Raw genomic sequence first — 16,943 nt, 5'->3', positions numbered from 1 at the left:
ATTTGCAATTTGCATTTGGCACCCTCAACGCGCCCATACTTTAACTCATTAAATTCTAATTAAGTTTCGGTCATGGCTGGCAAATTGGTTAGTCAAAATAGGCAAGGAAAATAAAAAAATATTATTTCCCAATTTGTCGCCATAAATTGCAATTTAAGGACGCAAATCAAATTTGCCCAGCCAGACGAAAATTGCCACTAACTCGACTCGTCCTCTCCTGCCTCATCCTTCCCACTTTTTATTTTTTATAACTTCCAGCCGGCGTTCCTGGTGTCGTGCTCAAGCGCGTTGTCGTGGCCCTGTACGACTATAAATCCCGCGATGAATCTGATCTGAGCTTCATGAAGGGTGACCGCATGGAGGTCATCGACGACACCGAGTCCGATTGGTGGCGTGTCGTGAACCTAACCACCCGGCAGGAGGGCCTCATCCCGCTCAATTTCGTGGCGGAGGAGCGAAGCGTCAACAGCGAAGAGTAAGTGCCTGTATCCATTATTTTGGGTACTTTTCACAAGAACTAATCCAGCATCTTAATATTAAGTATTTTGATTAAATATTAAACGGCCTCTTCTGTTCCCAGCTGGTTCTTTGAGAACGTGCTACGAAAGGAGGCGGACAAGCTGCTGTTGGCCGAGGAGAATCCGCGTGGCACTTTCCTCGTGCGACCTTCAGAGCACAATCCCAATGGGTACTCGCTGTCGGTAAAGGATTGGGAGGATGGACGTGGATACCATGTCAAGCACTACCGCATCAAGCCGCTGGATAATGGCGGCTACTACATAGCCACCAATCAGACGTTCCCCTCGCTTCAGGCCTTGGTCATGGCATACAGCAGTGAGTATATCGATTTCGAACAGTGTGGGACTCTCAAACCTATTAATTAATTTCCTTATCTCTGAAGAAAACGCTCTTGGCCTGTGTCACATATTGTCGCGTCCCTGCCCCAAACCGCAGCCCCAGATGTGGGACTTGGGTCCGGAGCTGCGCGATAAGTACGAGATTCCGCGCTCGGAGATTCAGCTGTTGCGCAAACTGGGACGCGGCAACTTTGGCGAGGTCTTCTACGGCAAATGGCGCAACAGCATCGATGTGGCGGTCAAAACACTGCGCGAGGGCACCATGTCCACGGCTGCTTTCCTTCAGGAGGCCGCGATTATGAAGAAGTTCCGCCACAACCGCCTGGTGGCCCTCTATGCCGTTTGCTCGCAGGTAAGTGCAATTAATATATTTTCATTAATCTGTATTAACTTCAACTATGAATCCTTTGCAGGAGGAGCCCATTTACATCGTGCAGGAGTACATGTCCAAGGGCAGTCTGCTGGACTTCTTGCGCGAGGGCGATGGCCGCTACTTGCACTTCGAGGATCTCATCTACATAGCCACCCAGGTGGCCAGCGGTATGGAGTATCTGGAGTCCAAGCAGCTCATCCATCGCGATCTGGCGGCCCGTAATGTGCTGATCGGAGAGAATAATGTGGCGAAGATTTGTGATTTTGGATTGGCGCGTGTCATCGCGGATGATGAGTACTGCCCCAAACAGGGATCCCGGTTTCCGGTCAAGTGGACGGCGCCCGAGGCGATCATTTACGGCAAGTTCTCGATTAAGTCGGACGTGTGGTCCTATGGCATTCTGCTAATGGAGCTGTTCACGTACGGACAAGTGCCCTATCCGGGCATGCATAGTCGCGAGGTGATTGAGAACATCGAGCGCGGTTTCCGCATGCCGAAGCCAACGAATCACTACTTCCCGGACAACATTTATCAGCTGCTGCTCCAGTGCTGGGATGCTGTGCCCGAGAAGCGGCCGACATTCGAGTTCTTGAATCACTACTTCGAGTCCTTCTCGGTCACGTCGGAGGTGCCGTATCGAGAGGTGCAAGACTAAACAGAGTCCAGCCTATTCACACACATCACCAACACTCTCTCACACGCATACACACACGTACGATATATATATAGTATATAAAGTTATACATATATTATACATTTATATGCATATTTACTATAATTCTTAAGACTTTTTAATGGCATAGTTGCATACCAACCAACCAACACACATGAACTCTATATGTATGGTATATGTATGGTTTAAGCGTATCTTAACAATTCAGAAACCAACTACAAACAAAAAAATCAACAAAACAAACAAAAAAACGAAGATCGGAAAACAAAATTTTATATTTTACACGCAAAACTATTTTATAATTTATATAGCTAACTGTATGTACTATGGAAATAGAAAGTATTTAACTAGTTTTTTAAGCTTAACCGAAAAGAGAAAGGGGCCGAGAAATGATACCAAGAAATCAAGAAAGAAATTGAAGGCAACTCTATTGAATTTCAAATCGAACACAGCTTCAATTTAACGCTACTTTAATCGGTGCTTAGGTTTTATGTATAAACAATCCAATCCAAGCCAATCTACAACTATAACTTTTTGATCTTAACCTCCCTCTGCTGAATAGTTTCTTCTGATACTTTCCACACACACGACTATCGACTAAGCCAAGTATTATTTGACTCAATCAAACCGTATCAAGAAATCGAACATTTACGCAAAACAAATTGTTGCTAATGAGAAACTCCAATGATGGCATTTACTTATAAGGTGGCGTCCACCCCTCGTCTCTACTTCCAATTCAGAAATCTACACGATCTATCACCCGAAACATAGTATGTTGCTTCTTCCTCGAGCAGGTGAAGCTACGAAAAAATAAGTTAGAAGAAGCAAAAATTGCATTTTGTACAAATCATTGAAAAGGAGAAAAAAACGCATTTGACATATTTCGTTGTTAGCAATTGAACCAATGAATGTTTATAGTACATTTAAGTTTATGCCAAAATTATTGTTTATTCTTTGTTCGTATACATAAGCACAAGCAACACAATTGGGCACTGTCCATGTAGTCTAGATATATCTATTGATGTATAACCTGCAGCGTTGGCCCGCATTTAGTTCCTCTCCAGACCTGCTGTTCCTTGCGTGTGCAGCCCAAATCAATAGCCCGACTCAAGCCATACGGATAAACTGCTATCTTAAGGGTTTCAAATGCAAATTGTCAGACGATAACGATTCTAATCGATCAATGTATCAATCCACAATCAATCACACAAAACACACATCTATCTTAGCTTCTAGATGACCGACACGAACAGATCCACACATGAAACATGAATCGAACATCGATTGAGGAGACTTTATTTAATTTATTTGATTTTTGTTATTATTTTAGTTTGTCGTTCATCGATATAGTACATATAGCATATATTGTGTTGGCCATTGTGTGCACATTCTGTAGCATAAAACCAAAGTTTAGCATTTCGTATTGAGATATATGTATTTGTAAAGAAGATTTATACGGCAACTCGAAGCATTTCACACGTAAACACACACAGAGATCAGTTTATAGGATAACCAGGCTTAAAACTAACGAGAACAACAACCAATCATTGTATGAAATGGCATTCAACGTAATCACAACGGAATCACTGCAAATAATTAATTAAAATATTGTTATAATTCACAGGCAAAACTGAAATTGTTTAGCGTAGTTGATAAATTTTTGTATATAAACTTGACATAACGTGTAGAAATAAACGAGAAATTTAATTGAATGATAATACCGAACTAATAATTAATGATTTTGTGGCAGCTGAAAAACAACAGCCATTGGCGGCGCAAGCGGCACGCAAGGCATTAACCAGAACACAACCAGAACAAAAATAAAAATTTCACAAATTTTTTATACAAACTGCGGCAATCAAATTGAAAGATTTACAAAATTTTTCAGCCTTTTGCCTGGGTAGGCGTGTTGCATGCGCTGACAGCGGTTTTTGCCTGATAACACACGAATAGCAATGTCTGATGAATAATTATAGAAATAACAACTGAGAATTGTCATGTACTGCGGATAATGGTTCAACACGCAGATACAAATATGAATGAAAACTGAATTTAGCTGATGTAAAATGATAGAAATGTGTCCGTTAAGTCGGTTAGGTGTGTAATGCATAATACAAATAATAATGATAATAACTAATAAAATTGAAAACTATGTAATAACTAAGAATTAGTTGTTTTATTGGGGCATTATGTTATTTGGAATAAATTTGTTTATATGTTTTCTTCTAGCATATACTTAGAACTTACCAGTTTTGATTTTAAAATAAAACTCAAGGCTCGCTTTTTGTTTTTGCTCTTTTGGATACCAAAAAAGTTGAAGAAATTTTATTGTTCCTTTACACATAAATCTAATTGTATGTGGATAATGAAATCGTTTCTGTTTAAAAATTTTCAAAGGCAAAATTGTACATAATATGTAGTTCGTTATGCTTGCATATGTATATATATTATTATTTCAATAACTCGTTTCGTATTTCATGAAGTGCGCTAAAAAGTAAACTTTTCCGTGTTGCAAATACATTTTAGCATAAGATGCATTTCGTTCTTCGACTTTTTCTTACTTCAGACATATTCAAGTAGATGGAATCTACTTCGAGAGAGGCTAGACGATCTTCTACATCATGTGTATGTGTTTGTGTTTGTGTGTGGTGTATACCCGATACGATTATGCAATATTAATTCAGGTGTCAATTGGTAAAACAGTTCTGTACGGCTTAATTGCTCTATTTGTTTATTGTATGTACAATAAATTCGTATTACTCTTATTTATTGTTTGGCATTCGTATTTTGGACCTACGAACGTTGCTGACTAGTTGATTTCATCTGTTAGCGTAGGTTCAGACAACTTTTAAAAACTGATCGATATTTTTAAAAGATTTCTAAGCCCACTATGATCAAACAAATCCTCTAGATTCCTGGATTAGCTCCAGTGGAAACAGATTAACAGTTGTATTAGTTGGAGTGTACCATATGAGTACAACTGTTCATAATGAGAGTTATTAAAGTCCTATAAAGTTTAAATTGGTTTTGAACAACAGTAATTCTATTTTATACGAGCTAACCTGATCACGACTTAAATGTAAATTTGCATAGCTAAGTATACAGCAATATTTTAAGTCATCAGATTCATCCATAATTAACAGGGTAACCACGATACGGATAAACATTTACAAAACGCCTTTGTCAACAGTTCAATGAATATTTTAGTTCAACGAGGGCCCGCTTTCTTGGATCAGTTAATTAATTTATTACTAAAAAGAAATGTTTAATAAAATACCTAATAAACTAACAAAATGGTCTAATTTTTAACTAGCATGCAAGGAAACGGACCTTCATTGAATATTGAGAGAAAAACAAACAATAATCTGTGGCCCGCTCAGTTCGTGAAAAGACAAAACCAAACCAACCATTTTTGACTATTTCAAATTTCATAATTCAAGACTTTCAAAACTGGTTGGTTTTAGAATTTTCACTTGAACGACCGCACATCATATGGTGTGATTTTAATAGTAAGGATTTTACTTTGATTTTTGTGTTGTGTGCTAAACTTGAGTTGCACCGCTAGTTCCTACATTTAATATTTAGAATTGCGTCCTCTGGTCGTAAAGCTACAAATATTAAACTCTATTATCGCCTCGTATGAAACTAGTCTAGGTTTGTATCTTTGTATCTATTTGACCTCAGATCCCTCGTTTCCTTCTTGAAGGATCTGCAGTCGACTAACGCATTCGAATCGCACTTATCGGTGTTATGAACTAAGATTTTTGATTCTTTTGAATCGTTGTTTCCGTTGGTTGTTTTTTTTGTTCTTGGTTTTTATGTTGAAACGCTCTGCACAATTTTATTTCGAGTTGCTGCTTAAAAAGCCCAGAAAAATGCATTACATTACATTCCCTAACAAAAATTACATAGCCAGCTTTCATTTCCTAAAGGATAGTAACTCAAAATGTGCAGCTCAGGGAAAAGGGATATGGGGATTTGAGATACACATTTTTAAGTTGGTCGTCAGAGTTACCCAGCCTTTGAAAATGAAGCAATATTTTCGACTGCAGAAAAAGCCTGTTCAGTTACAATTTTTTCTATCGATATTTGGATGTGCATTTCTTTAAAGGAAATGCATATATGATACATATTCCTGAAGTATTTTTATGCCATCTCGTTAGAAGGATATTCTTCAAACATTGTGCAGGACATTTTAGAGTCGACAAAGCCGAACCTTTTGTGATCTTAAGCTGATTTACATGGCTGATGAGATCTGCTGCCCCTGCTGATAGAGTTGATCCTGCTGCTGCGGCTGTTGCTGCTGCTGCTGTTGTTGCTGCTGCGGTTGGTACTGCTGCTGCTGCTGCTGCGGCTGTTGGTACTGCGGCTGTTGCTGCTGCATCTGCTGCTGCGGTGCCAGTTGCAATGGGGGCGGTGTGTTGCCAATTGCTGCCGCAGCTGCTCGGGCATTTTGCTGCGTTGTGGCCTCGTTGGTCTTCAGGAAATATGTTATTAAATCGATGGGCAGCGGGAACACAATCGTCGAGTTCTTCTCCGCAGATATGGTGTTGAGTGTCTGCAGTGGTTTAAGCGCATAAATCAGTATTAAATCGCCGCCAAATCACCGATAAGGAACTCACCTGAAGGTAGCGCAGTTGGAGGGCAGCCGGCGAATCGCCAATCACCTCGGACGCCTCGCGAAGAGCCCTCGACGCCTTCTGTTCTCCTTCGGCGGCGATGACTTTGGCGCGGGCTTCCCGTGCGGCTTCTGCCTCCGCGGCCATGGCACGTTGCAGTTGCACCGGCAGACGCACGTCCTTGCTGCTCGGTCGTTGGATAAAATGAGATTAGCCGTCGTGACTTGCAGATTCGGAAATACTCCTAACTCAAAGCTAGTGCTATTTTTTACCCGCAAAGCATCTGCACTCAGAAAAATTTACTCCCTAATCTCTTTTCCCCTATATTCAGACTAGCCATTCTAAATTCATTTTTAAGACCAAACGAGATCATATATGAAACTCCTGGATTTCATTTTTCAGTGCACAAGTGCGTACGACGGAGCTTGAACTTCCCATTTAGACTGGTAAAATGTATCTTGTCGAGCGTTTGTCCTCAGCGCTTTTAAATTTAAAGCTATCAACTGAAATGTGCGGAGCTGTATGCTAATGGCACTCAGCTCAATGGCGCATCTTTAATTCAAATGTGGTCTTGGAAAACATTTTTTATGACCAGCGAGCCGTGATGTTAAATTTATCAAATAATATTTATATCGCTCTATTTGTCTTGAATTTAAACACCACAATTTCTCGCATCATTTTATTGGCCATTTGAGGAAGTTATAAACCATCTGATCAATATCACAACAAAGCCGGCGAAGAAGAAGTGAGGTGCAATAATGAAATATTCAACAACTGCCATAAAATGAAATCGTTTTCATCGCAAATCGGCCAACTTTTACCAGATGAAGAAGTGGGAGTTTTTTTTTGCAGAAAGGGGGGCAAAAAAGGTAGCAGCCGCAACATAGCCACAGCTACAGCAACAATAATACGACCAACAACAAGCGACAGGGCGTCAAGTTGTTGCAGCTGTTTCAACATGGCCAACACACCAACAGCAGCAGCAGCAGCAGCAGCAGGCTCCTCCACTCCGCCATATTGTGTTGGCCCTGTACGAGCATTTGACATGCCAACGTCAAAACACTTGACACTGCGAAAAAGTGAAGCTGACAAAGTAGCCATGTGCCCCCTCTCCACCCGCGAGTGGCAAATAATAAATTAAAACAACAGGGCCTCGGTGACAGCAGACAAAGGGCAGCAGCCAGCTCCGCCCATCAGGCAGCGTTATTGTGATAAATGCCCGGAAAAATGGTATAACAAATAAAGCAAATAACCAACAAACTCGAGTGCTGTGGCCTTGCAGGGACTACGATAATGTTTGCGGGGCTCAAACTAGCCAATTTAAATGTTATATAAGCTGGGGATTTCGGCAGACTCGAGAGACACTAGTCAGCAGAAATGAGGGGGCGTACTAGAGTTTCATAACGTTATTATAGGGGTTCTTTCGATTTATCAGTTAAAGTTAAATGGAATATAGCTTAATAAATACGGAATAGTTATTAAAATACATTTAACGAATTGTTTTTTAACACAATAAATTCTAGCAGACCTATTTGAAAAGATCTTGATCTAAAAATTAGCCACCTCTACTATAGTTTAAATGACTCTCAATTTTCTCGTTTTCCTCTTCACAAGTGACCCAAAGTGAGGAATCAAATTCGCAAGCATTGAAACTAATCCATTCCCTTTAGAGAAATCATCCCGAAAGTAGCACCGAAAAGCAATGCTCACAATATCCTTTGGAGCACATCAACTTCGACTTGGCGAGGTGAAACGTTTATAACATTACTTTTATAGCTTGACATAGAAACTTTTCCAGGTTGCCACTGCAAGTGTTGTGTGTGTGTGTGGGGGGGGTAAAAAAGCTGTGCTACTTACATTTCCACACGTTCAACTTTGATGCCCCAGGCATCGGTGGCTTCGTCGAGTTGAACCTGTTTATGATTGGAGCAGGCCAGGTAGTTGAGGTGGGTGCAGTCGTTGGTTGGTGAATTGGGTTAGGCGGTTTTGTTGGTTTCGAGGCGGATGAGTCGTGTGAGAAATAGCAGTAAAAATACATTAGTTTTTGTTTACACGCGTTTTTCAGGTCGTTAACAGTTTTGTTTCGGTTTTGCTTTTATTTCTTTCACCCTCTCCGCTGGCCTAGTGCATTTTTCCGCACATTGTTTGTGGGTCGTACAGCATCCTTGAAATGAAAAAATAAAAATGCAGCACTTGGCATCGTCGAGGGGAGTGAAAGCAGCCATGGAGCCGCACAGCCATGGCAACTTGGCATTTTGCACATGTTCGCACATCGACGTGCACCAGCGGCTGCCGCTGATGGTGATGCTCGAGATTTTCTCCTGATTTTGAACTATTTTTCATATGGCATGGAAAATAAATAAATAAAACGACCCGTTGCCGGGCTTGCCATAGAATTTGGGTTAAGTTGGCAGCTGCTAAGATATGCGGCTCGTAACTCTACCACCATCGCCTCCCCGATGCCTTTTCAATTTGTACATTGCGATGAAAAAACGCTTTGGCTCCGAGATTATTTTCATGCCAGGCACGGACGGCAGACAGACATATCGCCTTTGGCAGCTGTTAAATTTCGCAATTAATATTTCGCCAGCGGAGTTCCACCGCAAAACTTTAAGGTTTATGCTGCATAATTAGGAGCAGAAGCTTAAATGTCATCTGTCAGCAGAAGGGACTGGCAAGTAGCTGCATTTATTCTGCGTGGATTTTCCCGTTTCCTGTGCACGCAAAAAAATATTTGGACTTACATTAAGATGGGACAGAAGATTAAAATTTAAGACTTCTCTGGTCTTTTTCACATAATAAACTGGATCGAGTGCTTTATGACGATGCTCTCGTTAGTGGCGCCCAACGTAGAACATATATGGTTGTACAAGTGGTTGTACAACGTGGAAAAGCAAATCTTGATACAATTTTGTACAGTTGCAAACAGCATCCAATTTTTAATATGTTCGGTTCGAAGCAATATATTTTTGAAAAAGTCTTAATAAAAGTTAGTATCATTGGAATTTTAAATGCGGCTAATTAATTCTCGATGACTTTTTCCCTATGTGTATTTCATTGTGCCGGTAGACTAAGTAAATTAGAGGAAGCAGCTCGACGAAGTCGCTAGATTCTTTGGAGAGGGAGAGAGCTTGTTGGCGGGCCGGGCCAACTGGCAACTGTCAACTGTTTTGAACTCACCTGCATTGTGCCGGAAATCGTCATACGCTCGCTGAGTATCTCATGCAAATGCCGAGTTCCCATTGTGTTTCGTAGAGTAGTCTGTGCCAGTAGCCTGGTCGAATGGTGAGCATTCTCCACGTTCGCGATAGAGACGGTCGCATTTGATACCCGATAGTAAACCACTGCATCCACCGAAACCGTAACGCTATCCTTTGTGAGAACCTACAAGATGCAGTGGGTATTTTTTTTTGGTTTGGGGACATTTGCTTTTTGCTTTCTCTATTGTTCCTGCTATTGTTGTAGTTGGTCTGTTAGTTATTTTTATTATTCGCTTGTTATTGTTGCCAACAAACACATTCACAGAAGTAAAGAGATGTGCGTATATACAGATACCATTCGTATATATATACACATGTGGGTGGTACTTTGGTGATAAGCTAAGCATTTTGTATCTGTATCAGTGGTTGGCCAGTTGTGCTGTGCACTTTATGGCCGACAAGGAGAGTGGTATAATGCGAATGCACTTGACTTGAACGTCGCTGGCTTCTTTTGGCCGGGTCGCTTTTCTCTAATAGAACTAAGTGCAGGGAGTGCAAACTTTTGCCACAGACCGACGGAAGGACAGACAATGGCGAAAGACACACAAACTCACAAAGCACACACACAAAGGCAGTGCTTTTTTCATCTTTTCATTTTGATTATTGCATCTGAGTCTGTGCATTTGGATTTGCATTTGCATTTTGCATTTGAATGTGTATCCGTGTATCTGTGCATCCCAAAAGTCCCAAAGTCTTTTCGCATTGTTTCGCATTCAGCGAACTTTATCCTAGCAATTTGCCGGCACAAGTTTTATGTGCTCGAGTGGGATTCGATCATCTGCGCAATGACGATACGTGAAGCAAACCCAAGAGCTTGGGGTTACAGTGTATAAGTTAATGTACAGTTAGTGGGGAAGTTAAACAAATTATACAAGTACACGTGTAAACGGCACAAACGATAAGCTGAAACTGAAGTACGAAACTGAAGAGCTAATCAAACTGAAGAACCAATAGCATTAAATCGTTTGTAGAAAAGGTCTTACATTCTATTGGGAGAAAGATAGTGTTGCAAGGGCTTATTTTGGGATCAGAGAGATGTGGTGGGGGGTCGTGGGCGGTTTATGTACAAGTTTCCGGTTGCCCGTGCTTGGATTATTCCATCATGACCGCAAGTTTACTGGCCCTGCCCCAATGGTGTCAGCCTCGGGTCATGATGCCCAAATCGAATTCTCGAAATTTTATTTTTATAGTTCCTTTCCTCTAAGAGTTGGCTAAACTTATGCCCAACTATCTGCCGGCGCTGGCACACACAAGTCCATATATACCAGTGGTAAAAAGTTGCTCCCTCAACGACGGAGCGCTTTACGTTTTATGACCTGCCCAAACATTGTTCGCCGTAGTCTAGACCGCTTTTTACGGCCTCTCCACAAAGCTGAAGCTGTGGTGTCAATGTTGTTTAGTGTCATCGTTTCCACTCGGCCAGTTTCGAGGCTTTCCATGCCCAGACTTTGGGCGGTGAACTTTTGGGCTAGGAAAATCTCTAGCACTTTGCATGTGAATCAACTGAAATGTGAGCAGCAGCAGCTGGAGGAAAAGCTAAAAGACAAGGTCGGAAATATTTCTGCAAATCCAGTTATGCATTTGAATTTGCCAAGACTTATTCTGTTTGCTATGGTTCTCACTTGAAAATTGAGCTATTGCTTGCAAACTTTAAAGAGAGGTAATAAAGGAGTTTTATGAATGTCTATACGGTGCGTATACGTTATATTTCAGTCATAAAGCTTTGTTTTATGATATTAATTCTGTTATCCTCTTAGCACAGCATGTTATTTTGTTCACCTAATTTCATTTGTTTTCATGCCATTCCATCTGAGATATTAAATTTTATTTGAATCTAGGGCAACAGTGCGTATGATTAACTTTCAGCTTGCACATTTGCTTGCAAGCATGTCAGAGATTCACATCCTTCAATTAGGTGGCTTTGATTACTACCAAGCGCAGGCTTAAACAAATAATCTACAAATTCAATTGGGCTTTGTGTGCATTCTATTGAAAAATATCAGGCTTTCGCACTGCATACCTTCTCATAATCATGCACTATTCACTTCATTATGAATGCCGTTCGAACATCCAAAGCCTGCTGCCTGCTGTCCATGAACAAAGCTCTAAATCAATTTGGCTCGAACAATGGCTTATTATTTCGAACAATAGTTGGTTGGCTTAGTTAGGGGGTGGCGATTGGGCGGTGGGTGGTTGGTGGTTGGTTTTGTGTTTTAGGCGGAGTGGAGTGGTGCTGAGTGGGTGGGATATAAGTCGCTCGTTCATTGCATTTTACGGAATAGAATTGAATGAGCAAACGTTCAGGAATCAATGATGAAACCATGGAAACAAGAGCAGAGATACAGATAGATAGAGAAGGGTAATCGGAAGTGAATGAAATGAAAATTCCAAACAATAGTTTATACACTGTAACGCCTAAACTAATGAGTTATCAATTAAACACAATTTGGTTACTTATTACAATTTGCACAGTTTATGCTGCGAATTTGTGTCAGCATTGAAATTTAAGTTTAATCATCGCATTGGGACTCAACTGAAAATGTCCTTCAGTTGCTAGCGACTACAACTGAGTTAGAGTGTTAGATAGAGCGACAGTTTAAAGAGGTCACAGTGAGTTTTAGTTGAAAGTATAGTTCTCTTCTTTAAGCTATAGTATCTATAGTAATCTATTTCCTAGTCTATGGGGCAACTACTGATGCTGATGCTGTGATGCTGGACTTGCTCTAGCTTAATGTCCATATACTATATTTAACTACTATATCGTCACTATAACTGCTGCGAATCTAGCGCGTTTTGGCGGGCGGGCGGCGCATTTAGCTTTTGTTTTTTTTTTTTTTTTTGGTCTAATGCTCTGGCTTTTGGCTTTTTGGCCTGCATGCGTGCAGGAGTTGAGTTACCACTTTTTAACAGCTTAAACCACGCAAAACACACATAGATGAACTCGACATTATATGTATATATGTATATTCGCTGTGCGCATATATATATCGCATATATACAATGTGTTCTTGCATTTTATATTGGGAGGGGTGCGTCCTTTCGCTTGTGCTCAAACAAATCAAATTGTAACGATTTAATTAGTTAGTTGTACAATACATATTTTGTTGTTGTTCTTTTTGGACGGGGCTGGTTGGTTATTTTTTTCATTTGGGGGGGTGGTGGTGGTGGTGACTATGTTGGTTAAAACTAAAAGCTGTTCGTGTGTGTTTGTGAGCGTGTGATCTAAATGACGAATGTTTGATGTCTGTGTGTGCTTTGTGTGAGTGTTATATCCCGTGTTGTTTACTTATATTTTGATTTTATACTTTTGTTTTCCAGTCTGTACCAACATTTATAAACAATCTGTGGTATCTGGTTTTTGGTATGGTTTGTTTGGTTTCTTTTTCGTTTAAGACAGTTAGAAAGCTTTTTAGAATAGACATTTATGAAAATATATATTTAGCATGCTCTCAAAAATTATTCGAACGCTTAACCGAACAGGGGAGAGTGGGGGTTTATCAAGTCAGTGCATTTCGATAGTAAATTTCTTTTCGTGTGATTTGTTTTGGGGGATTTCTTTGGTAATTGTAAGTAGTTTTTGGTTTCGGTTCTTATATAAGGTTTGCTAAACAAAACTTACGTAGCTCATAAAACAAAATCAATATATATGTAGATATATAGAGACAGAGAGAGGTAGTTATATAGTTAATATATAGAGCTTAGGTAAGATAGACAGTCAGATAGAGGCAGAGACATATAGATAGTTTAGACAGAGATAGAGAGACAGTGAGAGATCGGTTTGTGACTGCTTAGCAGGAGAGTGAGCAAGACAGATGTAGTAGACAGAGAGAGGTATAGATAACCAGATTATAATTTGTTTGGTGGGAGGAAGTGCAATTGAGAATGTTTTTGTTGGGTTTCTAATGGGGTTCCACTTGCATTTTAAGCTACGCAAGACCTACAATTTCTGTTGCTTTTTTTCTGTATTCCGGTGTTGCTGTCTTTGTGTGCGTGTCCTGGGACTCGAGTTTGTGTGAGTGCTGCACCCTGTGTTCAGTGAACAAACATTTGACATTCATTTCTTCATCAAGTTTTCTTTTTGGACAGACAGAGATAGAGACAGACAGTGAGTGACACACAGAGAGGGATAGAGAGATAGTGGTGGAGAGAGATAGAGATAGAGGGGTTATGTGTGCGTGTGAGAGAGAGAGCCAATGCGTAATGCGTACAGTTCTTTTGTGGTTTTGCCCCGCCCCCGCCCACCAATTCGTTTTGAATATGCATATGTGGTGCTCGGCTGAACACAGAGAGCGAGACAGATAGATAGAGAGAGGTAGAATTTTCAGTTGATATGCATTCTGGCACTTTTGCTTTGAACTATTTTTTTTTTATTTATTTTCTTTGTTTTCAATTTTTTGTTGGGTTTTTCATTCCTAATTGCAGGAGACAATTAGAGCTTTAACTATGCAAATTGTAATAACTTGAAGTTAATGTTCAAAAGACATCAAAAACTAAATACGATTACGATAACGATTACGATACGATTCAAAATGAAAACAAATCCAAAATGAAAGTGAAACGAAATGATGCGCAAAAATCGCATTTCGTATTCACTTAAAAGGGAGATTTTCGGGTGAATGTGTTTGTAAATCTGGGCTTGTATGTGTCTTTTGGTGTTTGTGAATAATAACATCGTCATCGAGATGGCTTTGGGGGATTTTTTCATTTTTTCTTCTTATTTTTTGTTCATCCTTGCTGCAGTGGCCTTCATGCGATTTACACAAAAAACCGAACAAACTCAAATGGAACATGAGAATGCTGGCGGATATGCAAAAAACGAAAAAACTAATAAAAACGGGGTATTTTTGTCTTTGGTGTGTGAGATTCTGTATGTGAGTGTGAGTTTGCTTCACGTGACGTCAGCAAGATGTTAAAAAAGCCAGCGGATTGAAATCGAACCAGTTACCATTACTTCTATCTTAAAATTCACTTTAGCCTCGCTTTTTTCACCGCTCCATATTTCATTTAAGTCTGCCAAGTGAACAATGAAATATGCACAGGTAAAAATGAGAAATGGGTAGGGGGTTTTTCTGGGCTGGCTTTGGCTTGATTGCAATAAAAGATCAAGTAAGCGAACTAAAGGATGAAAAATTCCCAAAAATAAATGGAGCGCGTATCTGGATGGGACTCCTGTGTAGCACTATGTGTGTGTGAGTGAGGGCAAGGTGAGTCCTACCTCTGTATATGTGTGAGTTGTGGGTGTGGGTTGAGTGCACACCAATGGCAATAATAATAAAAATTCTGCAACATTGTTCAACTTCAATACGACAACAAGTACCATACAAAGTATTTAAAATATATATATATATAGGATACAACAAGACTACCAACAACAACAACAACGAGAGTAGAGAGAGCAATGTGTATGTGTGTGCGTTTGTGGGTGTTAGAACCACAATTTTCTTTTTCTCGTTTTATAAAACAAAATGGACTGCAGCCACTCGAAATGGAAGGGAAAAACAATTAAATAAACTATAAATGTGGTCAACAAAAATGGTTTTCTTTCGCTTTACTCTTGATGATGCTGTTTTTGTATAATAGTGGTAAGAAAGGGGGGTTCTTAGCTGGTTGGAAAGTGGAGATAGATACGTTAATAGATATAGATAGCCATAGACATAGATATAAATATATGAATATAGAATGTATATAGAGGGGGAGCAGGAAGACACACAGATAGAGAGGCTGCATTGGGAAGAAAATCAAAACCGAAAAAAAAACCAAACGAACGAAGAAGAAAGTAGAAACTAAAAGTAAACACCGTGACATGCGACGACAACAAGAACGAGGGGGAAAAAGTCAAAGAAACGAGAAGGCAACGTTGCGTATGCGTAATTCACGCTCCAGTTGCGCGTCCTGTATCCTTGTGTCTACATGTATGTGTGTGTGTCTGGGTGTTTGTGTGGCTTTTGGTACCCATGTGTGTGGGTGTCCTGTCAGCAGAATCCACAAAACAACTCAGATTCCGGCTGTGTTCAGCCAAGCTTCTCTTGCGGATTCCGCCAACAGGGCCCAAAATCTGTATCTTTTTATCTGTGTGATGGTGTCCGTGTATATTTCTTATCCTTTATTTTTGGTCAGAACACAAAACAAGAAAATGCAACCGAAAAATACATATATGAGAGTATATGTATAAAGATCTCTTGTTAACAAACGTGTCGGCTGGAATAACTTGTGGCGAAAGCTAAAAGTTTAATTGGTTTCTGCTTTACTTGGCATCGTTTTAAAATGTCTTGTGTTAGCGTGTGTGTTTGTGGGTTGGAGGGGACTTTTTGAAGTACATAAACTAAAAAGATTTCCACTTCTGGTTAATAAAACAACAACAACAACATCGAAGACGGCAGCATATGTTTGTGGCTGCCACTGCAGGTTGCAACTGCTTTTTTCGGTATCAACCGGAACCGGAACTGCCACCGGAACTTACCTCCTGCGGTGGCACATCGTATGTGCGAGTACGCAAGTCCACACGGGCATAGGAGTCAATGCAGGGCAGGATGAAGAAGATACCTGCAATTACGGTTGAAATGCTTTAAACGCTCGCTAAGAGTTACGGACTACACTGGCTAACAGGGACATAAAAATTAGAGCACCACAATAATTTATAAAAAAAATCTTAGGTTATTCGATATAAAGACAACTTAGCTTTTCTGTTAGTTAAAATATTTTATTGATTATTTATTTTGAATATATTGTGAAAGTTAATATTGTTGATTTTACATGAATATCAACGCCTTTGTTTGTAGTGCTTTCCTTGGTCTAGGAACTTCTTCACAAAAATTATGCAAACTAGTGTCATGACTGTGGCAGAAGTTCGCCTCGATTCGGCTAATCTCTTCCTCCCTCGGAATGGGAGCACAAAAGCAGAGCACACGGACTGAGAGCCGCCCCAGAGTCGCTAATTTGGAGCAAGTGCAGCAATTAACACAAATTCATGTCGCAGGCGAGCGGCACTAAAATTTGCATAGAATCGTTACCCCGCCGCTCTCCTGCAGCCCACCCCTATTTGCAATTCTGAGTACTCACCTGGGCCCTTGGCACCGCCCTGCATAAGACGACCCAAACGGAAGATAACCGCGCGCTCGTACTCCTGCACCACCTGCAAAATGTGGCAGGTGAGTGAAACTT

General features: G+C 40.4%; 2 protein-coding genes across 14 annotated transcripts in view; one reads left to right on the top strand and one right to left on the bottom strand.

The window, feature by feature from the left end:
• LOC6610805 (tyrosine-protein kinase Src64B) overlaps window positions 1-2,662 on the top strand; it is a 32,640-nt gene extending 29,978 nt beyond the window's left edge. For both annotated transcript variants that reach the window (XM_032718579.1, XM_002035335.2), the window contains 4 exons: window positions 259-475; window positions 581-834; window positions 902-1,209; window positions 1,271-2,662. In XM_032718579.1, coding sequence (XP_032574470.1) covers window positions 259-475; window positions 581-834; window positions 902-1,209; window positions 1,271-1,885 — 1,394 coding nt within the window. In that variant the 3' untranslated portion in view covers window positions 1,886-2,662. The remainder of the gene's footprint in view (window positions 1-258; window positions 476-580; window positions 835-901; window positions 1,210-1,270) is intronic.
• Window positions 2,663-4,197: 1,535 nt separating this feature from the next.
• LOC6610804 (band 7 protein CG42540) overlaps window positions 4,198-16,943 on the bottom strand; it is a 35,764-nt gene continuing 23,018 nt past the window's right edge. For 7 of the 12 annotated variants that reach the window (XM_032718586.1, XM_032718584.1, XM_032718587.1 and 4 more), the window contains 6 exons: window positions 16,842-16,914; window positions 16,243-16,325; window positions 9,703-9,906; window positions 8,380-8,435; window positions 6,526-6,706; window positions 6,141-6,461 (listed from right to left, as the gene is read on the bottom strand). In XM_032718586.1, the coding sequence (XP_032574477.1) occupies window positions 6,141-6,461; window positions 6,526-6,706; window positions 8,380-8,435; window positions 9,703-9,906; window positions 16,243-16,325; window positions 16,842-16,914 (918 nt within the window). Of the gene's footprint in view, window positions 6,462-6,525; window positions 6,707-8,379; window positions 8,436-9,702; window positions 9,907-16,242; window positions 16,326-16,841; window positions 16,915-16,943 lie in introns of all 12 variants that reach the window. The other 5 variants (XM_032718590.1, XM_032718592.1, XM_032718588.1 and 2 more) reach the window with 1 other exon arrangement.

The sequence above is a fragment of the Drosophila sechellia genome, chromosome 3L (genome assembly GCF_004382195.2).
Source record: "Drosophila sechellia strain sech25 chromosome 3L, ASM438219v1, whole genome shotgun sequence".
NCBI classification, from domain to species: Eukaryota; Metazoa; Arthropoda; class Insecta; order Diptera; family Drosophilidae; genus Drosophila; species Drosophila sechellia.
Note: the sequence above shows the minus strand (reverse complement) of the source record. Positions and strands in the feature narration are given on the sequence as shown.